Below are 12045 nucleotides of genomic sequence, written 5' to 3'. Positions count from 1 at the left end.
CTTCCTTCTTTCCCTACCTTCTGTACATAAAAGCCAGGAGGTACCTTGAAGCTGCAGGATGCCACTGCCCCGCGTTCTGCCTCACGCCGCCCGACTGAAGCAAGCTGGCACCAATGAGCACTTTGTTTACCCACGCAGAAAATCAACTTTGAATGGTTTCCAAAACATGCATGTACCAATTACTTCCTCGTGTGTAAGGGAAGGTGAAATATTTACAAAATGTGCCTGAAGTGCACACAAGTGCGCGCACGTGCACCTGAACGCTGCGGCACAGCAAGGATGACCTGCTCATCTCTTTTGCGTTAGGGAACGTTTCCGCATATCGATTAGGTAATACTAAACAGGGAGTTGCAGGTGAGCAGTTTTTTAAAATTGCCTGATCAGTAAGGGCTAAATTGGGCCCTCAGTCCGAATGTTGCAGAAGAGCTTAGGAGTCACAAATGAGAGCAGAGTTCTAAGAGAAGCTCAGTTCCCTTCTAAGACCTAACGTAAGGAACTAGAGTGTCAAAATACATTAGCACATTTGAAAGTCTGATCTGTGTGCATCTGCTTAATAGGCTGCTGGCATCTTGAAAAATCTGACCCAAATGTGGATGCTAGGCACTTAAAAGTATAACCTTATGCACTGCTGAAAATTTAATCTTAAACGCTAATACTGCCTGTCTAGCCTGTACCACAAAGAAGGAGAATCATCACAATTCCTGGTCTCTGATATTAACTCTTCTAAAAAAATAACTGTCACCCTTCCATTACCGCAGGAGTGAGAACCAAAATGTATCTTTTGCATTTTAGCATAATAAAGTGCAGTTATACTGTCATCCTGGTAAAAAAATTAGTAAGTTCTTACAAGTTTTTTAGCTTTCCAGGCACAGTGTACTCAGAGCACCAGGCTATCTATCACCATTAAATGATAGTATCATAACAGAAGTTAATTGGTAGAGCCCAGTAAATCACTTACTCCACAGGACATCATCTTTATTATAGGTTTATGTCACAACATAATGTATTTAATTTCTAATAATGTCAGTTTTTTCCTTTTGTTTTATTTAATCATCTTGTTAGTGTTAGAATTCGTGGTATAGGTAGACAGAGACGTACATCCACACATACATACATACACACATAGGGCTGTGTTAAGGGTGTGTTACCGGTGTTTATTTTGCCAAATATAAATAACAAGATCTTAATTCTTGGATGTACTTTTGTGTAGGGAGTGGTACATCATAGAAACAAGTTTTAAGAAAAAGAAGTTGCCGCTGTAGTCAGTTTTCATGTTGCTTGAACGCAATTTCTTCCTCATATTCCATTTTAATTTCATCTAATAGGTGGCATTCACAATTTTTAGAGAAAATAAATAACTCTGCTACCATTTGCTTAAATTAGCATAAAGAAATGGCAGCAGAGTTAATCAATGGTTAATTAATGGTTAATCAGTGGTTAATCATAATTTTTTTCTGGTACCTGGTGTAGTAACTGAATTACTTTGAGATATTCCTCACAAAGTTATGAAATAAGTAGACATTATTCACATGTTAGTAGCCTGAGACTTGCAAAGGACAAGAAGCTAAACTAGTAGCTCTCAGTGGTAATAGTTGTGGTAATTGTTCATATCTTGGTAGTGGATAAAAAGGATTTTGAAGCCTTCAATCTCCATTTTCTTTTAATTGGTATCTCACCCTCCAACTCTATAATTCAAATTCCCTTTTCCCAGACTTTTAGTAGCCTTATTGAGTAGGTACTGAAACCACTTCACAGTGTGCAATTTGTTTTGTATTGTAAAAATATATCCCTTTATTTATTACCTTTGCTACCTATCCTAGTGGAAAGTAAACCATTTCAGCAATAAAAAAAAAAAATTTGTTTACTTACTTACAAAAAATATTTGTTTTGACTTACTTTATGCCAGTGGTTTTAGTTCACCACTAAGCCAGTTAGTCCCTTAAATAAATAGGCATGTTCCATGAAACAATTTCTTTTCTTTCTTTGCCTTCCTTTCCTACTGTGTTTAAAAACTGTTTTGAGGCTTCAGTTTGTACATCTCTTCTGAAAAGTAGGCCAAACCAGGGCAATCCATGCTAAGTCCTCATTCAGTAAAATCAATCAAATTGATAAAAAAACCCAAAGCCTTTGTTTTCCTTTTTTGGTTTCCACTGCCTATAATTCCTATGAAAAAGGAATTCTTAATTTATTCCTCTTTAATTTTCAACATATATTACGATTTAAGTGTCTGTTTCCAATAGAATACTCCAGATGTCAGATCATTTTTGCCATACTCTTTTGCAAGGGAAAATATTCTGTTTGCCTCTGTGCTTGTCTCTTATCCTAACCATGCAGACCCCATCAAATAGTTCTGTTCAGGAAAAACAGGCAAATAGGTAGTCAAAATGAAGTATATTTGTTTGCCACACACAGGGAAGACCAAAGTAAGTATCTGGGGCAATTTCAGTTCTAGACTGCAAAGGGGGGGAATTCTTGTGGAGTGAGAGAACCAAGAACCTAGTTTGATTTCCTGTTGACAATTTCCATGGATTGCTTCTATCTTAAGCAATATGCTTTTCAAAATGTCATTGTGTTTCATTTATGTTTCTCATAAAAAACATACAGAAACGAAATGTGGGCAAGCACTTTGTGTCCTTGTCCAAATCTGGCATATGTTTCAGGAGGAAGAGTTCTGTAATTCTGAGAACAGTTCACCCATTTATAAACACCGCAGTGGATTTTGAGGGGGTTTTGGATTGGCAGTACAAGCTAAGTAAAAAATTCCTTTTATTTGTGACATAATCCAGATTAGGATTTTGTTGTCCTTACGTAAAGCAAAAAATATTTTTCCGTCTGTTCTTACTCTTCATCCCATCCAGTTCTTCCAGGACCCTGGAAGATAGAATAATCTGATTTATCCAGTTTGAGTTTGTGAACTGCTCAACTATACAGAATCACAAACATCACAGCAATTGCTGTCTTCCAAGTACTTGTTGGTATCTACCTCTCCAGTGTGGTTTACCAGCATCCTAACATGTGTATTCACTGCTGCATGCCCCCTGCTGCTTGATTCACTGTAATAATTTCTTCCTTCTTGCTGTCTGAATTTTCTGACATGAAGAAACACTTCATTTGAGACTCCTGGTTTTCTACCACTTCTTAGTGCTATTATGTACAAAATACACACATACCAGCCCTTAGCTTTCCTCAGAGTGGTGTTTTGAGAGGCCTTCTTGCCCCTCAGTTCAGGTGTTTTCTGATTGTTGCTCTTTGTGATGCGTTCTAAATGATTTCTCAGTGGCTGGATGCTTGTTTGCTGCATTTGAGATGAAACTTGAATTTTAAATGAGGTAGATTGTAATCTGAATTTCTGTCTGGACCTTGCGGTGTTTTTCTTGGATGAGAACTCCACTTTTCTCCTGTTCCTGTGCGATGATATGATCAATCAACTGATCAAAAGAGGTACAATTCTATTTTCCCATCCTGTGATGGTGAAAGAAAGCATTTGCAAGGATAGAATGAGATTCTCCAAGCAGAGCTCATTTGTTGATCTCACTCTCTCCCATCGCAGTTTTGATCGGGAACAACTCTTCCCCTTGCGAGACTGAAATCCCACGTTCTCAGCAGCATGTTGTATCAACAGTTCTTGTGTTCATCTCTTGACCTCAGTTTCAGTAACCTGTGTTTTCTTGCAGGGCATTTACCATCAAATTCTTCTTTATTTCAAATGACACTGTGAAATTACCCTGTTTAATTTCATTGTTTAAATGGGCACTGATTTTTAAGTGTATTACATCTGGGTACAGGTTTTGTCTGGATATTACTTGTGTAGGACGTAATTGTAAATTATCCAGACTGTCTGCAAAGCCACTTAAAAATCCCAAGCCAACCCAAACCCAAAAGAATAGGGGTTTTCATGGTATAAGAAGAAAAATCACACTCTTTGTACCTCACTTATAATTCAGTTTCATATTATGTGTGAAATTACTTCTTTATTTCTGGATTGTCACACAGATTGTCTGTGTTTCCTTAAATTAAAGTGGTTCTTGATGACATCACTGAGGATTAGGTTTATCCCAATAAAATAAGCAATATTTAGCAAAAAGTTAGCCTGTTCTGAATTCACTTCTACATCTGCCAGTCAGTAGTTACTGAAAAGATTTCTTTCTTTTATTTTTCCTCCTCTTTTCCCCTTGGCTAGTTCAGCATTTTCAACCATTTTGCTTATTTTCAAAGGCTTACGCCTGAGGGATTAAGATCTACATTCGTTTAATATTGGGAATAAAGTGGAAGTTCCAGACTGCAAGGCTAAAACTTGAAGAAGGATCTTTGTAGAGATTAATATTTTCCTGAGCAATCTGCAAGCTGAATCATGGTCTAATTAAATAGCACAGATTTATTGAGTTTGCATTTAAACATTGGCAGACCCTAGAATGGGTAAAGCTGAAATGAGTTTGAATCTTTGCTGTAAATGGGGAGTTAAATTATCATAGTAATTTGATTACATAATTTTTAAATCTTTCAAGCTAAATGGCCATTTTAAAAGAACAGTTTGAAGTCTTAATCACTGTTGGAAGGGCCCCTCTCTCTGCTGTTTTTTCTTACCCCATTTCCTGTGACCAGATCTGTTCCCCAAGGCACAGCTTCCTGAACTGCTCCATGAAGCACCGTTTGGCAGTAGAGCACTTGCATCAGGGCAGCAGAGAACTGGCTGGTCACATTCTTCCCAACTACTAAATAGATTTCAAAGACAGCAACAAATACATTAAAAGCTTTACTACTATTACTTTTCCATATAAGTAATTACTCTGTTTACTGGAGGGATGGTACAGAATCACCCCTGCAAGGAGAGGGTAAGACTCCTTGGGTTTGGACACAATGGTAGAGTTTGGAGAGCATAGAGTGTAGTAGCTGTGTTAAAAAGTAAGATTTGATGTGTTTTCTGGGGGGTGTTCTCTTCCTCTTTCTCCTCCTCACTCAGTGTCATTGTAAGAAATATGTAGAGTGTAGATATTTCTAACACTGCAGGCTAAATTGCTATCCAAACTGCAGAGTTAAACATCTTAGGCAAGTGAAAAATATATTAGTGAAAAATATATTAGTCTGGAATCCATCCATCATCTATTTTCAAACTCAAACATGGTTACAGTTGCAAATACTGATTCTGGGAAGAATCAGACCAGTTTTCTAAAGGTTTAAAACCTAAACCTTTGTAGTCACGTTCTTCAAAAGTCCTGTCTCTTTATGCAGTATAGTGTTAAAAAAAAAAAGTCTCGAAGACAGTCAGTCTTGACTCACCAAGGATTTGTTGCAGAAAAATTGGTCCTATTCAGTTCCCCAGCAAATCTGGCCCTGACATTGTGAATCTGGGAGAGGAGGAAAAGATGTATAATTTCTGCACAAACAGTGAAAACGAGAGATGGAGATCTTGTGTTCTGTAGCACAGAAGTGAATAGCCAAGGGCTTGGGAAAGAGTTAGGGAATAAAGACAACAATTTGTTTGGAGTTTGCTTTCCAAGTTAAGCCTGGTGGCTGGACACTGCTTAAGACATCAGTCACGCCTGCGTGTGTGTTTGTGTGTGTTAGCATGTCTGTATTGATTACATATGTTTGTAGGACACAGAATTCAGGGGTTTTCTCTTATTGACACAGAATTATTAAATAGAATTATGATATTAGAAAACTATCAAAAATGTATGGATTTGGGGAATCGTCTCATGTTAATTAGAACTAAATTTTGCTGGAGGTAGTACTTGCCTGTCATCTTTTTTAAAATGTTGTAGCCTTCTTTGCCCCTAAGAGAGATATTTCTGCATCTCTGCTTTCAGCACAGGGTACCTTGATGTGCAGTATCACATCCCTGCAGCGTGTCTTAGTTGCATGCTTCTTAGAGCATGTATTCGCTAAGACTCAGAATTATTAAACATGTAAAATTCCCATAGGACTCCATTATGTGTAATTAACAGATAAACTGTCATCAGAATCAATAAAACGTGCTAAATGATCCAAACTTATATATAATTAAGTGTCTGTTTTAGAGTGGGTACTGTAAGTTTTATTTTTTTGTCTTTTCAATTTGCACATTTGTTTTGACAATAGAAGCTGGAACATTCTTGTTAACCTGTTACTTACTGGTTTATGTTTTGGTTTACATGTTTGTATTTAGAAAGAGAGGTATTTATTATTTTGTCTAATTATCTGAGGAAGTAGTTGCACGTCAGCTTTTAGGAAATGAATCTTAGATGCCTCTTAATTCTCTGAATGTAATTCAGATATTTGAAGCATGTGTGAAACTTGATGTTTAATCATCAACAGGGTAAAACATGAGGCTTTGTCAGACACTGATCCAGGGAATCAGGCTACTGAATACAGGTCTTGGAAACAATAATAGAAGTCAGTTCTTCACTATCCAGCTCCTCAGTTATTATTCTGTCTGGGAACGGTAATGGAAAGCAGCATTGTACTAACTAGTGTTTTCAAGAATAAACTAATTTTGCCATGTCCCAGTTTCACCCTGAGCGAAGCTTGCACAGTGTAACCTGTCCCTAAGACTTGTACCCCTTCACAGCACTTACGTTTTCATATGGTGTTTTATTGGTTCTGTAAGTTTGTCAGCCATCTGCATTTTGGTAGCTGACAGGAGCTGTTTGGTGGCCCCTTTCACCTTTGACTGTTCTTCCTTACTTGCATTCACCTCCCTTTGGACTATATCAGGGCTTTTTTGGCATTTATGACTACATAAAAGTCAGAGAATTAGGACTGCTCATACAAAGTCATCTCAGCATGGTCCAGTAACTGCGTATTCTCAGGGACATCTTTCCTTTCTGTATCTATACAGTTGCGGATTTTACAGTTATTTCAGTTAGATCTTTTCTTATTATTTCACACTTCCATTGCTTTACTTTTTCCAGGTCATGTAGCAGTTTAGTTTAGTTCCTGATGTGTGTTATGTCTAGGCTTGTCACTCAATACTTACACCACCAAAGCATCTCACCTGGAAAGGTACAGGGCAAGGTGTTTCCATTGAGTGTTTTATAAAAAATGCAAAACCCCGACACTAACAAGATAAACCACCGTCTGAGTGGGTGGGAGAGAAGGATTACACCTTGTAGGAGATGTTAGCTTCACAGAACAAAAGCTGTTTAGGAACATGCTAAGTGTTGCCTGTCTGTCTGAATATGCCTGAGAGAGAAAAAAAAAATTGCTAACCCTAGCAGGAAATCCCATCAAACCCGCATTTCCCTAGCGTTGGTGCAGTGGTCCTAATGCCACAATCAGCGTCTCTGAGCAGCGAGTAACGACCATGGCTTCCAACTCGGCAGCCTTGGAACCTGACACTGAGTGTGACTGAGCTTTTCCACAGCAGGGCAGTCATCCTTGCTTCCCTGATAGAACACAGCCCTCCATTCATTCAGCCCTCTGGTGCTGTCATTTCTCCAAAGCAGTAACCGTAAAGATGGTTTGCGGAGCACCGGGGGTGAGTGTTTTACTTGTTCGAGAGGGATGAGGAGAAGAATTACTTACCCGAGAGTTAATTGTGCGTTTGTAGTTCCATGGCATTTCCATATACTTTGCTGAAGGTCAGTATAGAAATTAGTGGGTAATTATCTTCCTCCTTTGTGAAAGGGGATGGGCAGAACCAGTGACAGTGTCGTGCAGCCGTAGCGTTATCAAACTTCTGGCACACCAAACTGAAACCTCCTGTTGCTCTTTTGTTTTGCAGACTCAATGCACATAGAGGATGTTGAGGCAGTGCAGAAACTTCAGGATGTCTTACATGAGGCTCTGCAGGATTATGAGGCTGGGCAGCACATGGAAGACCCACGTCGTGCAGGCAAGATGTTGATGACTCTCCCGCTTCTGAGGCAAACCTCCACCAAGGCTGTGCAGCATTTCTACAACATCAAACTGGAAGGCAAAGTCCCCATGCACAAACTTTTTTTGGAAATGCTGGAGGCCAAGGTCTGACTAAAGCATCATGGGCTTCCCCATCATGCACGTTTTAAAAAAAAAAAAAAAAAAAAAAAAAAAGGGAAAATAAACAGGATAATAATGGCAAAGAAACTTAGTGTTTAATTAAGGAAAAAATGACTGCACTGATATTTAGCAGCAAGACTGTGAAGCAGCTTTCAACTTTTTCTTCTGTGTCTTTCTGATGCAGTTTTTTCTTTTCCTTTTCCTTTCCTCTCTTTTCCTTTCTGTTCTTTCCTTTCCTTTTTTCCTTTTCTCTTTTTTTCCTTTTGCTGCTGAACTTTTTAAAAGAGGTCTCTAATTGAAGAGAGATGGAAGCCAGGCCTGCCAAAGGATGGAAATCCATAATATGGATGCCAGTGAACTTATTATGAACCATAATGTCCCCAATGACAAAGGAATCAAAGAGAGAACCACCGTACCTAGCAGTACAGTACAACACACGATGAACTGACTGAATGCAGTATTAGATTTCATAGGAGCAGTCTCTAATTAGACGACTAAGCGACGATGCATCGGCTGCTTCTTATCATTGCATTTTCCATCTAGATCAGTTACAGCCATTTGATTCCTTAATTGTTTTTTCAAGTCTTCCAGATATTTCTTAGGTTAGCTACAATGTAACTTTTTCAGGGAATAGTTTAAGCTTTATTCATTCACGCAATACTAAAGAGAAAGAAATACTGCATTTTTGTGCTGGCTTGAACAATGATGAACAATAATGAAGGACAAATGAATCCTGAAGGAAGATTTTTTTAAATGTTTTGTTTCTTCTTACTAACGGAGATTTTTTTGTACCAGCTTTACCAGTTTTCAGCCATTTATTAATGTGGGAATTTATCTTACTAAAGCAATAGTTGAAGGGAAGGTGCATATTATCACGGATGCAATTTATGTTGTGTGCCAGTCTGGTCCAAAACATCCAGTTTCTTAACATGAGCTCCAGTTTATAACTAAATGTTCACTGACTCAAAGGATTAGATTACACCTGCAGTATATCCGAGTAGTCTAACATATAAATACTCCATGTCGAATACGAATCCGTAACGGTGTTAGGAGACAGCAGCCGTACAAAGGTATGGTTGCTACGTGATTTCTAACTGCTTCAGTTGCAAATGAACGAGATACTGCCTGTTTGCAAAATTATAACCTCACTCGCAGAAAAACCCTATGAACCAATAGTAGCTTAGAGGCAATGAGGCAAACGCCGCCGTTCGCAAAATTAAGAAATCAGAGTAGTAGACTTCTGACCAAATTGAAGAATTTAACACTTCTGTACCTTATTTATTGATTTAGACTTTATTTTGTAAATGGCGAACCTTAACAAGTAGCTAAACCAGTATATGTGCTTTTCAACCAGTATTGTCACAGCATGAAAGTCAGTCAGTTTCAAGACTGTTACGAGGTGTAATCTAATGTATAAACCGATTAGATGCCCCCAGAAAACTACAGTCGCTAAATAACCAATAAACAATAACCTCCATCAAATGCTATACCAATGTACCAGTGTTAGTAGCTGCTCCCTGTACTATGTGAACATCCTTATTCTATGTACACAGATGTAATTAAAATTGTAATCCTAACAAACAAAAGAAATGTAGTTCAGCTTTTCAATGTTTCATGTTTGCTGTGCTTTTCTGAATTTTTATGTTGCATTCAAAGACTGTTGTCTTGTTCTTCTTGTGGTGTTTGGATTCTTGTGGTGTGTGCTTATAGACACAGGGTAGAATTAGAGACAATATTGGATGTACAATTCCTCAGGAGATTACAGTAGTATATTCTATTCCTTACCGGTAATAAAGTTCTTCCTAGTAATAATTAAGAGATCAAAACTCCAAACAAATACTCGTTATGAACAGATACACACTGAAATCATAATATTTTCAAAACAAGGGATAATTTCTGTAACAGTTTATTATAGAATACCAATGTATAGCTTAGAAATAAAACTTTGAATATTTCAAGATTATAGATAAGTCTAATTTTTAAATGCTGTAAATATAGCTTTTATTCAATCATCTCTCAGATGTTGTTATTAACTCGCTCTGTGTTGTTGCAAAACTTTTTTGGTGCGGACAAGTTTCCAAAACTATTGCTACGTTGTGTGCTTTAAACAAAATAACAATGGCCGATGCTCCGTTGGCCTCGTGCTAGGAAAAAAAAAAAAACTGTGTATCTATCATTAGCTATATGGGACTATATTGTAGATTGTGTTTTCTCAGTAGAGAAGTGACTGTAGTGTGATTCTAGGTAAATCATCATTAGCAATTCATTCAGATGGTCAATAACTTGAAATTTATAGCTGTGATAGGAGTTCAGAAATTGGCACATCCCTTTTGAAAAATGTCAAAAAAAAAAATACAACTCCTGGGAAAAAGGTGCTGATTCTATAAGATTATTTATATATGTAAGAGTGCAAAAAAAAAAAAAAAAGTTTATTTTCCAGAAAGTTTGTGCAGGGTTTAAGTTGCTACTGTTCAAGTACACTATATATATATAAATATATAATATAAGTATTGTTTTTGCTGTATCACATTAAAGAACTTGGGCTTCAGGGTCAAAAGCCAATCAACTAGAAGTATACAAAACCACACAAAAAATGGAGATGTGTTAAAGGCACACGGTGCAAACTTTAGTTTTCATTTTCCGTAATTTTTTGGAGCTGCAAAAGAACAAGTATCTCAAGACTGTAAAACCATTACCTGAAACTTAGCTAAAAAAAAAAACTGCACGGGCTTTATAATGTTGTTCATCTTAAACCTTGCTGGAGAAGAGTTCTTTCAAGACCACTTACTTAATGTGAAGTGTTGGGAAAATTTCAAAGGGTGTATGTTTTAGCCATAACAATTTAATTTCTATTTTTGCTTCATTTTTTAATTTTTTCTTATTTAAAGCAATATGATTGTGTAACTCCCAGAAGTTACACATTTGTTTCAATCAGATCAGATTGTTGTATTTATTCCACTATTTTGCATTTAAATGATAACATAAAAAAGATATAAAAAATTAAAACTGCTATTTTTCTTATAGAAGAGAAAATGGGTGTTGGTGATTGTATTTTAATTATTTAAGCGTCTCTGTTTACCTGCCTAGGAAAACATTTTACGGCAGTCTTATCGTGCAAAGATCGCAAAAGGACAAAAAAAATTAAACTGCTTATAATAATCCAGGAGTTGCATAATAGCCAGTAGTTAAAAACTGAAACAAAACAACAAATGAAAACAAACATGTCTATAGCTGTAGATGGGCTTCACATCTGTATAGCAATCAACTGTATATTTTTGTGATGTGTATCATACCGTGTGCTCCAACCAATGTCCATTTGTGTAAATGTATTTATTTTATATTGTATATATTGTTAAATGCAAAAAGGAGATATGATTCTGTAACTCCAATCAGTTCAGATGTGTAACTCAAATTATTATGCCTTTCAGGATGATGGTAGAGCAATATTAAACAAGCTTCCACTTTTGATTGCTTTTATTTTATTTTTTGTGTTGTGGGGTTTTTTTGGTTTTATTTTCTTTTTTGGAGGAGGAAACAGAGCAATTAGCATTACCTTTTGTTACTTCCATTCAAAACAGAGCCAGTGTTAGCACTTCTCCCTTAAAGTACAATATGAGTGTAAATAAATGCTATGTAAAGCCTTGTCAGAATGAATTCCAGTGTGGTACAAGACATTTTGCATACTCTTAAATATGCAAAATGTCTCATAGCACATTAGAATTCAGGCTGGCAGGCCTTTATATAGCACTTATTTAATCTTAAAGCATCTTCACATCAACCTGCATTACTCAAAATCATTGCCTTTCTGTCAATGCCATAAAAGAAAACTTTCCCACTATTTTAAGATCACATCAATATCATATAGAAGTACTTCTTTTGCTTTCACCATCAACGACTGAGTCTATCATTCATTTCCTACTGCAGGAGACTCCTTTAATGTGTTCTGAGTAAAAATAATAAAAATAAATAAATAAATCTGCATTACTTGATCCAGCGTTGCTGAATGGAAGTAAGTGGCCACCAGAGCAATAATATAGATTGGTGTTAATGAAGAGCACCGATAGCTGTCAGGATCCAGGCGGGTTAAAC

At 36.9% G+C, this 12045-nt stretch overlaps 1 protein-coding gene across 25 annotated transcripts in view; it reads left to right on the top strand.

Annotated features, from left to right (window-relative positions):
• Positions 1–11422, top strand: part of ESRRG (estrogen related receptor gamma) — a 398323-nt gene extending 386901 nt beyond the window's left edge. For all 25 annotated transcript variants that reach the window (XM_050315148.1, XM_050315158.1, XM_050315149.1 and 22 more), the window contains one exon: positions 7703–11422. In XM_050315148.1, the coding sequence (XP_050171105.1) occupies positions 7703–7947 (245 nt within the window). In that variant the 3' untranslated portion in view covers positions 7948–11422. The remainder of the gene's footprint in view (positions 1–7702) is intronic.
• The last annotated feature ends 623 nt before the right edge of the window (positions 11423–12045 follow it).

Source organism: Myiozetetes cayanensis, unplaced genomic scaffold, assembly GCF_022539395.1.
Source record: "Myiozetetes cayanensis isolate MyiCay16 unplaced genomic scaffold, myiCay2020 scf2-11, whole genome shotgun sequence".
Lineage (NCBI taxonomy): Eukaryota > Metazoa > Chordata > Aves > Passeriformes > Tyrannidae > Myiozetetes > Myiozetetes cayanensis.
Note: the sequence above shows the minus strand (reverse complement) of the source record. Positions and strands in the feature narration are given on the sequence as shown.